Source organism: Mandrillus leucophaeus, unplaced genomic scaffold (genome assembly GCF_000951045.1).
Source record: "Mandrillus leucophaeus isolate KB7577 unplaced genomic scaffold, Mleu.le_1.0 Scaffold1132, whole genome shotgun sequence".
In the NCBI taxonomy this organism is placed as follows: domain Eukaryota; kingdom Metazoa; phylum Chordata; class Mammalia; order Primates; family Cercopithecidae; genus Mandrillus; species Mandrillus leucophaeus.
In genome coordinates, this window is record NW_012099566.1 from 1,004,467 (window position 1) to 1,018,304 (window position 13,838).

General features: G+C 39.5%; 1 protein-coding gene across 1 annotated transcript in view; it reads right to left on the bottom strand.

The window, feature by feature from the left end:
* Positions 1–6,735, bottom strand: part of LOC105550779 (complement factor H-like) — a 65,610-nt gene extending 58,875 nt beyond the window's left edge. The window contains exon 1 of the mRNA XM_011995800.1: positions 6,594–6,735. Coding sequence (XP_011851190.1) covers positions 6,594–6,735 — 142 coding nt within the window. The remainder of the gene's footprint in view (positions 1–6,593) is intronic.
* Between the last annotated feature and the right edge of the window lie 7,103 nt (positions 6,736–13,838).

Genomic DNA, 13,838 nt, shown 5'->3' on the forward strand with positions numbered 1-13,838 from the left:
TGGTACTACAGACCTGTGCCATGATGCCTGGCTAATTTTTTAATTTTTTGTGAAAATAAGGTTTTGTCTTGTTGACCAGTATGTTGGCAGTTTTTTTTTTTTTTTTTTTTTTTTTTTTTTTTTTTTTTTTTTTTTTTTTTTTGGTATGCAGAACCTGAAAGAGAAACTCATGCAGAAAGATTATCATCTCGCAACATCTTAGATTCTATCTATAGAAAAGAAAAGGACCAAAAGGTCTTCTGACAAAGGCTTCTTTATCCTAGGGTAGTAAACAGTGACCAGTTACAGACAAGCAGGACAAAGGGAAAGCTGGCTTAATGATTACTGCTGATTGTCCTGAAAACATAGTTGAATTTTTCCCCCTTAATCAATTTTATATAATTTTCCTAGGGACACATTCAATTCCTCCAGGACTTGATCCCTTCTTAATCCTGAGGTGTAACAGCTAATATGGTGTAAATCGGGCAATGGCCATTCTAGCTTCTTTTTGCTGACAAGGGGTACAGAGAATGAGTCAGGATTAGAGGAATGAATCCGTCTTGTAACAACTTGCAAGTTGTTATACCCGGCTGAGGGTGTGGCATGAACATGCTAGTACTTCAGTCTATGGTTTTACTGTAATATTTAATTGAATAGCAGCCTATGATGTAAATTATAAGCCCTATAAACAGAATTGTGAGCTTGAACTTTCAGAGCCCTTGAAAAAAGGGCTGGAAAACATGGAGTGTGCAGGGGAAAATCTCAAAAAACTACTCAGACATAGTGTCTGTGGTAGAGATGTATGGTCTCCAGTGAGACTGCTGAAAGATTTTCTTTAGCTTGGCTTTTACTTTACCAGAAGCACTGATATAAGTACAACAGGTGGTATTCATCACTGTACAGACTCCTCTCTGTAAAGTCAAGAGACAATCAAGTGTAGTTCTGTTGTCAAGAACTATCTGGGCAAGTAAATTTGAAGAGTTTTCTCAGCCTTAATGTTCTTAGCAGCCTCTTTTGCAATTATGTCCATGGTTGCCAATAAGTTTCTGATCATGTCCCAGTGAGTGTATACTCCATAGCTAGGACTCGTGATGCCTAGAAGGCTCTGCCATCCGATATATTGATATATGCCTGGTAGTCCTTTTTGGAGTCCGTGGGAATCTTTTGTCATTAGCATGAACTGAGAAGTATCTCAATAAGTGAGAGCCCTTAATATACAGGTTATTGAGACACCAGTGGGCTTGTCCTAACAGAGGAGGGTCTGATCCTATGCCACAAAAAAAAAACATGTACCAAGGGGGTGCACAGGTAAAGCCCTCAAGGGTGCATTTATTGATGGATTTTTTCATGGGGAATATAGACAAATGGAATTAAACTATGAATCTTTTTTTATAGGCTCCCCAGAATTTGATATTCCCCACTGTAAATATTTTTGGCATAGTAAGGAGAAACTTTTAGTTGCATTTCCTTTCTCCTGGCTGCGTTTGTCTGCCCAGTATGCCATGGGCCAGGGAGGGCCTATGTAATGGAATGACTTTCCATTTATGATGGGGAAAGAGAGATTGAAACATGGGGTAGTGATTTCTTGGTGTACTACTAGTTGGACCTGGAAAGTAGCCATGGAAAGAAGCTGGTGCACATAGGTAGTCGTATTTGGGGCACCCAGAAGGTCAATGCCAAATATGACTAACAGAAAATGCTTATTTTGAATAGTTTGGGGGAGTAACTGACAGATCGAACATTTTGGTAAGTTTCTTCCAGTGGCAATACCTTGAAGCAGTTGAGCTACAGTGTTGTTATGCCTGTCTAGGCATTGTAGTAACAGGAAAGGTATAATTAGAAGTTTTAAAACAAGAGTGACCATTTCTAAATGTTAGAATGTCCAAATAATGAGGGGCAGACTAAGTTAGCATGGCATAGGATGTCTAGCAAATCGGTAAGTCTAACAATTGTAATGACCAAGACAATTATGAAGTAAAATTTATAAATGTAGTAATTGTAATGACTTAGGCAATTATAATGACCAAGTAAATATATGGGTTATGCATTCAGTAAGGCAGGGAATAGACAGGAAGTTATCTCACCTTTCTATATAAAATAATTATAATAACAAAAATTCCTATTATGTTTAAAGTAACTATTGTAGTAGTCAAGAGGACATGTGTTTTGTCTAATTTCATTAAAGTTAGTTATTTATCTGATATTTTTCTTCAAAAGATATTTGAGGCCCATCAAAGGATTTACTTATCCATTCAAATAGGTTTGAGACGGTCTCTGAAGTTGAAGACACTCTCTACATTTATTGATAGCTCTAGTGTCTCGCGGGGTGGGTTTTATATGACTGTGGTGAATCCAGGGTCTACGTCCTTCAAGCTGAACAGAGAAATGAGTCACCAGTCATGCTTTGCATGGCCTCGTTCACTGTGTTTTTAAATGGTCCTCAAGATGTTGAGTTTTCCTGGTCTTGAGCAGAACCCAGTCTCTGGGTTGGAGGCGATGAAAGAGAATGTCAGCTGGATACCACAATCTGCTGGAACCACAAACTCACTAATAGCAATTAAAGTACAAGCTAAAGATTGTGTATATTTGATAATATCTAATTTCTTTATGTGTACATTATTGGCATTCCTTAGTCTGAGAAGAGAACAGAAGAATGATCTCCCATATAAAATTTATAAAAGCTTAATTTAAGCCCACTTTTGGGGGCCACCTTTACTCTGAGCAGGGCAATGAACAGAATGTTATTCCAGGCTGTTAGTTTATTGGCAAATCTTAGCTAAACTTTGTTTTGTTTTTTATAGTATGATTTATCTTTTCAGTTTTTTCAGTAGACTTCAGTCTCCGGGCTGTATGAAGATTCCAGATTATGCGGAGAACCTGGAATACATGGTGTCCTAGGCTACAAAAGTGGCAATATATTCACACTGGATGAAGACAGGCCATCTAAACCCGAGAATAATCTTCTCTATGAAGGCTTTCATAACTTCAGACATTCTCTTGGTCTTGCAGGGGAATGCTTTCATTTATTTTGAAAATATATCTACAAATACAAACAAGTATTTAAAATTTCCTGCAACCCTTGGCATCACAGTATAATCAATTTGCCAGTCCTCTGTTAGCCTTGAACCTCTTGCTTAAATCCCTGGTACTTGGGGTGGAGGACCAGTCTTAAGATTGTTCTGGACACAAAGTAGGTATTTAAAAATTATCTTTTGGATCACCTTCTTTAAGTGTGTCCCAAAGATGTAGTCCTGGATCAGTTGAAGGGTGGCATGCCTGCCATACTGTGTGGTATCATGTATGTCTTTGATGATACCTGTCATAGGATACTTGGGTACCAGAACCTTTTCTTCTGTGTTACATATCTACTCAGTTTGGGTTCTTTGATTGGAGTCAAAGCCTCAATCGAGTGATTTTAGATCTTCTTCCAAATAGGTATGGACTTTAGGCTGAAGTTTATTTCAGGGATTAATGACATTAGCAAAGCTTTGGGCGTTTTTTTCTCTGGTCACCCTTTTAGTGGCCTGGTCTGCCTAGTGATTTATTTTCTTGCTACCAAATTGTCCATCCACTGATGTCCAGGGTTGTGTATTATAGCTACTTTCTTGGGTAACAAGACTGCCTTAGTCAGGCTAAGATTTCTTTAGCATGCTTATTTTTTTTTTTTAATTATTAAAGGTTAAGAGTCCCCTTTCTTTCCAAATAGCCCCATAAGCATGGACAACAATAAAAAATACCTGGAAGCAGAGTAATCGGTGACTCAGGAGTCTTTACCTAGTTGGGATGCCCTGATTACGATTCTAAGTTCTGCCTTCTGTGCCGATGAACCTCGAAGGAGTGTCTCTGCATCTAGGATCTGTCACAGGGTTACCATAGGATACTCAGCCTCTGTTGTCCGTGGTTCATAAAGCTGCTTTCCTCAGTAAATATTTCTAAGTCCAGGTTTTTAAAGGGAATTTTGGTCATGTCTGGTTGAATAGAACACACTTGCTCAATAATTTATATACAATCTTGTATAGGTTTATTTAGCAGGAATTAGAGTAGGAACGGCTCTCAAAGTAACACTAGGATTATACAGGAGGATGGCCTGATATCTATTCATTCTTCTAGAAGTAAATCAGTAGCTCCACTTCTGTTCCAACAAATAGCATACACAGTGTGGGGTGTGTACTGTGCTAGGTTAACCCAAAGTGAACTCTTCTGCCTCCTGGAGAAGATCACAAGTGTGCCAATGGCTCAGAGACAAGAAGTCCAACCCATCATAACAATGTCCAGCTCTTTTGAAAAGTAGGCTACAGGTCTCATGATGTTCCCAAGTCTTGGGTTAGTACTCCTAAACCCACCCCTTCTCTCTCATGTATGAACAAATTAAATGGCTTTCTTAGTTCAGGCAGTCCCAGTAGTCAGGTCCATTAATAATTTTTATTTAATGGTTAGAAACGCCTTTTGACATTCCTTAGTCCATTCTAGGAGTCAAGTGTCTGGTCTTAGGGCTTCATAGGGACATTTTGCTATCAGCCCAAAATAATAAAATAACATATGGCAACATCCAGCCATACCTAAAAACCCCTCATAGCTGCTGCCATGTCCTGAATCTGGCCACCCTGACAAGAGTTTCTCTCCAGTCCAAAAGCAGATTGCTCTGCTCCTGAGAAAGTTCAAACCTAAGATACGTAACTGAGGGTTTCAAGATTTGTGCTTTTTTCTTGGATACTCTGGATCCTCATCCAGACAAAAAATGTAAAATCAGTATAGTATTCTGGTCAATTTGCCTTAGTTGTGCCGGCTACTAATATGCCATCAACATATGTAAGCAAAGTCTCATTTTTCAACTGAAGGTCCAAAAACTCCTTAGCATGTATTTCCCCCAGATGGTTAGTGAGGTTTTGAAGCCTCGAGGAAGCACTGTCCAACAATACCATCATTCAGCTTTGGTGTCAGAGTCTTCCTATTCAAAGACAAACACTACATGGGACTCTGGACTCAGGGGAATACAGATGAAGGCATCCTTCAGATCCAAGACTGAACAGAAGTACAACTCACTGGTTAAAGTCATGAAGAATGTATAAGCATCGGGTATCACCAGATAAATGGTTTTGAAAATTTGGCTAGTAGCCCTCAAATCCTGTACAAACCAATATTCCTCAGTCCCATTTCTTTGTCCTGGCAAGACAGGTATATTTCATGGGAAATGAGGAATTCTTCCTGTATTGCAGGAAGGCTATTAGCAGAGGTTAAATGCATTGCTATGCCTTTTCTCTCAAAGAATACTGCTTTAGATTTGACAGTGCTACTCCTGCACAAAACTTGGCTTGTACTAGAGATGCAGTTTTTGTTTTCCCTGTCCTCCCATCTGCCCATGCTTCTGGATTAACCTTTTGGAGTATCTCTTCATGGCTGCAGACACTTTCATGGATCTCCAGTTGTAGTAATGTGGCTTGCAGAACACATACTTGGTCTGAAAGCACCTGGACGTCCAATCATCCTCAGAGAAAAAGTAATCTTAGCATTTAGTTTGATTAAGAGTACTTGCCCCAACAGGCCGGGGACGGTGGCTCACACCTGTAATCCCAGCTCCTAGCACTTTGGGAGGCCAAGTGAGGCAGATTACTTGATGTCAGGAGTTCGAGACCAGCCAGGCCAACATGGTGAAACCCCGTCTCTACTAAAAATACAAAAATTAGCTAGCCGTGGTGGCATACCCAGCTACTCGGTAGGCTGAGGCAGAATTGCTTGAGCCCGTGAGGCGGAGGTTGCAATGAGCCGAGATCGTGCCACTGCACTCTAGCCTGGGCGACAGAGCAAGACTCTGTCTCAAAAAAAAAAAAAAAAAAGGACTTGCCCCAACAAAGGGATAGGACATTGGCAGATGTATAGAAAAACTCTGCCTTTTTTTTTTTTTTTGAGACAGAGTCTTGCTCTGTCCCCCAGGCTAGAGTGCAGTGGCATGATCTTGGCTCACTGCAAGCTCTGCCTCCCAGGTTCACTCCATTCTCCTGCCTCAGCCTCCTGAGTAGCTGGGACTACAAATGCCTAACACCATGTCCAGTTAATTTCTTGTATTTTTAGCAGAGACGGCATTTCACTGTGTTAGCCAAGACGATCAGGATGGTCTCGATCTCCTCACCTCACGATCCACCCACCTCAGCCTCAAATTGCTGGGAATACAGAAGTGAGCCACCGCGCACAGCCAAAAAGCTCTGCTTTAAATGATCTTGCTCTAGTTGACAATTCAAAATTTGGAGGAATGACCTCATCAGAAATTTTTCCGAGATTTCAGTCACCTTCATAGTTTCTGAGGAAAGTTTAGACAACCAGATATTTAACACCAAATAGGAGACACCATGCCTACTAGAAAGTCCAGAAGCTGATTTCTCACCATCATCAGGATCTGGAGTCCCATATGGGAAATATGGAGGGTGTTGTTTGGGTCAGGAGAAGTCCCCGGATGCCACTATTTCTGGTCTTTTTCTTCAGTATCTCTCTCAAGCTCCCCAGCTATCCCAGGCATTCGGTGGGCAGAAGGCTGACTCTGTTTAATATTAGGCTTTGTAAGGCATGGGCAATTTTCTTTTCAGTGTCCCCCCTGTTGCAGTAAGGACACTGCTTAGGACCTGCAATGGGATGTGCCTTTTTATTGGCTTTTGGGGGCCCAGGTGGTTCTACCATAGATGGAGTGTCTGATGGCGGCCCTTGTTGTGGTCCAGGGACTACTAGGGTCAGAGTCACAGCTAACAAGTCAGCTTGCCTCTTCATTATTCCTTATGTTTTGTGATCAGTAAATACATTAAAACCAGTCTTCACTAATTGAGACATAAACATGTCCAAAGCCTCAGCTACATTTTGTAACTTTCTCTGCATAGCTGGGGCACTTTGTTGGATAAACATCATGTTAGCTATCATTAAATTTTCTGGGGCTTCTGGGTCAATATCCATTTATTGCCTGAAAGCTTCAAAGACTTGTTCTAATAATTCCAAAGCAACCTTCATTAGGCTTCTGTTTGATCTCCTGGATCTTATTGAGGCTGCTTTGCTTGGGCACTCCTTTCCAGAAGCTGATCAAAATGCAGTCTTGATTATGTTTGAGGTTAAATCTATCTCCAGTGTTTATATTCCATCCCAGGTCAGAGGTGGGAACTGCAATCTGAGCAGCTGCCCTTACTGGATTACTGGGAGAGTGAGTGTGAATAAGATCAGCCTTTTCCTTAGTTTTATCTAAAACCATACTTTGCTTCTCTGAACTCAGCAAAATATTGAGCAAAATTTGAATATCTGCTCAAATAGGGTTGTGGGTGGCAAATACAGAGGAGAATAGATTCTCCATATACTTTGGATCTTTATATATATATATATTTTTTAATCCTGTTCCTTCTGTAAACTTTAGATCTTCTCAATAAACAGGTATATTAGTTTTCTAATTAAGTAGGTTGGAAGTGGAGAACAGAGAATAAACCAGGATAAATCCTGTAGGCTGACCTGTGGCAGCAACACCTCCTATAAGCAGTTGTTAGGAGGAAACTGCCTCTCAGAACCAGAGTGACACCCTGGCTAAATGGAGTTCCCTGTTGGGTATAAGAAGTGACACCCTGCCTAAATGGAGTCCTCTGTTGGGTATAAGAAGCAGAGATCATACCTGTTGCCCTGGATTTGTGACTTTTTGGTGGTAGGGACTCTGGAGAGGTGCCAGTAGTGCTACTGTAGCTCCCCCATAAGGTGGAGGGGGGTAAGCCATAGGTTCCTTTAACTGAACCACCATAGCATCATCATCTTTTTCTTGTAAATCAGTCCAAACAGTTTTTAATTTCTTGCTTTATCATGATTTTACCTTTTTATACATTGTTCTACTTTTCCAAAGCAACATAAAACATTACACATAGGGGATTTCATCTCATTCCTCTTCCTTCTTACAAAACAAATCTAGCTACAGGATGGTACTGTAAGCATGAGAACCATGCAGGGGCCACCGTTCTCTGAAATCCAGTGGGTATTAAAGTCAAGCTATGCTACAAAATAAGATAATCTTTTTTTGTTTCACGGAATAATAGACAAAGGTCTTTCAATTTTGGAAGCTGTAGCCCATCAGGGTTGCATTGTGGGTTACTTGGGGAGAGCTAAGGGACAGCCCTTAGCTCATCAGAACTGAGAAGTCGCTAGGGCTTGTCTCAGGGTCTGCCCCAGTGGCAAGGGGGCAGTAGGCTGTGAGTAAATGCCCTCAAGGAGAGTGACCTCTACCTGACTTGCCACAAATAGTTACAAGATTGTCAGATTTGTATGCCTGCTGCACACCAACAGAACAATACACTGAGACAGTGGGGTTTGCAGCAGAGAAAGAGTTTAATAATCTCAAAGCCACCAGCCCCATTGGGCTGCCTGAAGGAACTGAATTAGCTTTTCCCGTTCTGGCTGGAATAATACAGACATAACAAAACACAGATACTAGTCACCATACTCAGGACCCAAGTATTGACCTGGCAAGGCTCAAACTTGGTTCCATTGGCCCTTGTCATCTTTGATCCACTCAAGCTGGAGAGGGATGGCCTTTGATCAGGAGTTCAGTGGGTGAACCCTGGGAAAGAATGAAGAGCAGACGGTTACCCTGAGTTAGGCTTGCTGAGATTCCACTAGCAACTCCTTCAGGACTAACTGAATGTGACTGACCAAACAGGAAGAGTTTCCTGAGTTAGTAATTTCTTCCACTGGTAATTTCCTCAGGGATCCCCTCCACAAACATAAATACATATAACAAGACAAAAACAAACAAAAGACCTTTCCATATAAAGTTTCAGATTCCAAAATCTAAGACCATTTCTCCCAAGCAATGCCCTCTAGTCTTTTTCCATCTGAAGGGAGATCTCCTAAAATAAATCCCTACCTAGACTTAGGGAGTTCAACAAGACCTCAAAAGAGACCACAAGACCTCTAAGTTTGAAACACACATGCGCGCACACTCACACACACACACACACACACAGAAGGAAATGGGGTGCCAGCTTCTCTGAGAAAACTCACCTGAGACTTCTTCTTAGACCAGAAATGGTTTCTCTGCTGCAGACAAGGTTATGTGCTGAAATTCAGCACTGCCCTGCCAACAAAGAAGGCCCCAGCAATGGCCCTTAGCCCATCATAACTAAGCAGCTGTTTGGGCTTGTCTTTGGGTCAGTCCCAGTGGGGGCTTGCCATGAATTTTTTTTTCTTTTTTTTTTTTTTTAAGAAGGAGTCTCACTGTGTCTCCCAGGAAGAAGTGCAGTGGCACAATCTCGGCTCACTGCAACCTCTGCCTCCCAGGTTCAAGTGATTCTCCAGCCTCAGTCTCCCAACTAGCTGGGATTACAGGCATGGGCCATGTATTTCTAGTAGAGACAGAGTTTTGTCATGTTGGCCAGCCTGGTCTCGAACTCCTGACCTCAAGTAATTTGCCCTCCTTGGCCTCCCAAAGTGCTGGGATTACAGGTGTGAGCCACCATGCCCAGTTGCTTGCCATGAATTTTTACAAGATTGTAAGGTTTGTATGCCTGCTGTGCGGTAACAGAACAATACACCGAGATAGTGGAGTTTGCAACAGAGAAAGAGTTTACTAATTGCAAGATCACTGAAAAAGGACATGAGAAGAATTCTCAAGACTCAAATTCATTTCACTGAAGGTTTCTGGGCAAGAATCTTTGAAGGGCGAGTGGCTGGAAAATCGAGGTCATCAATTGATTTGGGCAAGGTGGCTGAAATCATTAGGATATGGAAACTACATTCTTCCCTAAGTTGAGTTTCTTGCCAAGCATTTCAGAAGGGCTGGCATCAGTAGTTTTGTTAGTATGAAGAACCTAAAGGATAAATTCAAGTGGAAAGATTGGCATCTCTTAGTGTCTTATGTTTTATCTAAAGAACAGAAAGAGAACAAAGATTCTAGTGACAAAGATTATGTTATCCTAGATTAGTAATCAGTGACCAACTATAAGGAAGTGGGTCAATGGAAAGCTAGACTAATCATTACCATTGATTGTCCTACAAGCCTAGTTGAATTTTACTTTTTCTTCCTTAACTGTTTTTACAAGATTTTTTTGAGGATGTTTTCAATTTAAAAAAGGAGAAAAGACAATTCAATAAAGAAAACATAGTCTTTTCAACAAGTGATACTGGAACAGTAAGGCACCAAATGCAAAATAATAACCCTCTACATATTCCTCATACCTCATACAAAAATTAACTCAAAATTGGTCATATCGCTAAGTGTAAAATGTTAACTTCTAGAACTGAATATGTCCCCGGTTTAGGCAAGTAAATTTTAGGTGACACAAAGAGCATAATCTATAAATGAAAAATTTGATAACATCAAAATTATATATTTTTGCTCATTGAAAGGGACTGTCAGGGGAAAGAAAAGTAAAGCTACAGATGCAAGAAAAATATTTGCAGAATATTTACTCATTGAAGGACTTGTAGCCACAATATATTATGTAGTCTCAAAATTCAGTAATGGAAGAAACAACTCAATGAAAAGTGGGCAAAATTTAGACAGTGTTCACCAAAGGAGGTACATAGATGGTAAATAAGTACACAGAAGACGCTCAGCAGCATCAGTCACTAGGGAATGCAATACTATCACACACATATTAGAATGGATAATTTAATGGAAAAAAAACACTATCTCAAAGGCTGGCAAGGTTGAGAAACAACTGGAATTCGCATGCACTGAGTATGTGAAAGTAGAACATATGATCACTCAGGAAAACAGTTTGTCTATTTCTTATAAAAATAAACACACGTATTTAGTATGATATTTGCTGTGGGTTTTTAAAATATAGCTCTTATTATTTTGAGATATGTTTATTGAGTGTTTTTACCATGAAGGGTGTTGAATTTTATTGAAGGCCTTTTCTGCATCTATTGAGATAATTATGTGTGTGTGTTGTTTTTTTTTTTTTTTTTTTTTTGGTCATGGGTTCTGTTTATGAGATGGAATACATTTATTGATTTGTGTATGCTGAAACAGCCTTGCATCACAGAGATAATGCCAACTTGCTCATGGTGAATAAGCTTTTTGATATGCTGCTGGATTCACTTTGCCAGTATTTTATTGAGGATTTTCGCATCGATGTTCATCAGGGATATTAGACTGAAATTTTCTTTTTCGGTTGTGTCTGCCAGCTTTTGATATCAGGATGATGTTGGCCTCATAAAATGAGTTAAGGAAGAATCCTTTTTCTATTCTTTGAAATAATTTCCAAAGGAATGGTACCAACTCCTCTTTGTACCTCTGGTAGAATTTGACTGTGAATCCATCTGTTCCTGGGCTATTTTTGGTTGGTAGGCTATTAATTACTGCCTCAATTTCAGAACTTGTGTTTGGTCTATTCAGGGTTTCGACTTCTTTCTGCTTTAGTGTTGGGAGTGTGTATGTGTCCAGGAATTTTTCCATTTCTTACAGATTTTATAGTTTATTTGTGTAGAGGTGTTTATAGTATTCTCTGATGGTAGTTTGTATTTGCCTGGGATCAGTGAGGATACCCTCTTTATCACTGTTATTGTGTCTATTTGATTCTTCTTTCTTTTCTTCTTCATTAGTATGGCTAGTAGTGTACTTTATTAATCTTTTCAAAAAACCAGCTTCTGGATGCATTGATTTTTTGAAGGTTTTTTCATGTCTCTATCTCCCTCAGGTCTGCTCTGATCTCAGTTATTTCTTGTCTTCTGCTAGCTTTTGAATTCGTTTGCTCTTACTTCTCTAATTCTTTTAATTGAGGTGTTACGGTGTCAATTTTAGATCTTTCCCACTTTCTGATATGGGCATTTAGAGCTATAAATTTTCCTCTAAACACTGCTTTAGCTGTGTCCCAGATATTCTGGTATGTTGTGTCTGTCTTCTCATTGGTCTCAAGTTTACTTCTGCAGTATTTCCATTATTTACCCAGTAGTCATTCAGTAGCAGGTTGTTCAGTTTCCATGTAGTTGTGTAGTTTTGAATGAGTTTCTTAATCCTGATTTCTAATCTGATTGCAGTGAGGTCTGAGAGATTCTTTGTTAAGATTTTCGTTCTTTAGCATTTGCTGAGGAATGTTTTACTTCCAATTATGTGGTCGATTTTAGAATAAGTGCTATGTGGTGCCAAGAAGAATGTATATTCTGTTGACTTGTGGTGGAGAGTTCTGTAGATGTCTATTAGGTCTGCTTGGTCTAGAGTTGAGTTCAAATCTGGAATATCCTTATTAATTTTCTGTCTCATCGATCTGTCTATTATTGACATAGTATTGGAAGTTCTGGACCGGGCAATTAGGCAAGAGAAAGAAATAAAAAGTATTCAAATAGAAAGAGGAAGTCAAGTTGTCTCTGTTTGCAGATGACATGATGGTATATTTAGAAATCCCCATCATCCCAGCCCAGAAACTCCTTGAGCTGATAAGTAACTTCAGGAAAGTCTCAGGATACAAAATCAATGTGCAAAAATCACAAGCATTCCTATACATCAATAATAGACAAACAGAAAGCCAAATCATGAGTGAACTCCCATTCACAATTGAAACAAACAAAGAAAAAAATACCTAGAAATACAACTTACAACAGATGCGAAAGACCTCTTCAAGGAGAACTACAAACCACTTCTCAAAGAAATAAGAAAGGGCCCAAATAAATAGAAAAACATTCCATCCTCATGGATAGGAAGAATCAATATCGTGAAAATGGTCATATTGCCCAAAGTAGTTGATACATTCAATGCTATTCCCATCTAGCTATCATTATCTTTCTTCACAGAACTAAGAAAACTACTTTAAACCATATGAAGTCAAAAAAAGGTCCCATATAGCCAAGAAAATCCCAATCAAAAAGCACAAAGCTGAGGAATCAAGCTACCTGATTTCAAACTATACTACAAGACTACAGTAACCAAAATAACATGGTACTTGTACCAAAACAGATATATAGACCGATGAAACAGAACAGAGGCCTCAGAAATAACACCACACATCTACAACCATCTGCTCTTCAACAAACCTGACAAAAACATGCAATAGGGAAAAGATTCTCTATTGAATAAATGGTGCAGGGAAAATTGGCTAGCCATATGCAGAAAACTGAAACTGGATCCTTCCCTTACACCTAATACAAAAATTAACTCGTGATGGATTAAAGGCTTAAATGTAAGACCTAAAACCATAAAAACCCCAGAAGAAAACCTAGGCAGTACTATTCAGGACATAGGCATGGGTAAAGACTTCATGACTGAAACACCAAAAGCTCTGGCAACAAAAGCCAAAATTGACAAATGGGATCTAATTAAACTAAAGAGCTTCTGCACAGCAAAATAAACTATCATCAAAGTGAACAGGCAACTACAGAATGGGAAAAAATTTTTGCAATCTATCCATCTGACAGAGGTCTAATATCACCAATCTACAAGGAACTTAAATAAATTTATAAGAGAAAAACAAACAACCCCCTCAAAAAGTAGGCACAGGATATGAACAGACACTTCTCAAAAGAAGACATTTATGCAGTCAACAAACACATGAAAACAAGCTCATCATCACTGGTCATTGGAGAAATGCAAATCAAAACCACAATGAGAAACCAATTCATGCCAATTAGAATGCCAATCATTAAAACGTCTGGAAACAACAGGTGCTGGTGAGGATGTGGAGAAATAGGAACACTTTTACTCTGTTGGTGGGAGTGTAAATTATTTCAACCATAGTGGAAGACAGTGTGGCAACCCGTCAAGGATCTAGAACCAGAAATATCATTTGACCCAGCAATCCCATTACTGGGTATATACCGAAAGGATTATAAATCATTCTACTATAAAGACATGTGCAAACATATGTTTATTGCAGCATTATTTACAGCAACAAAGACTTGGAACCAACCCAAAT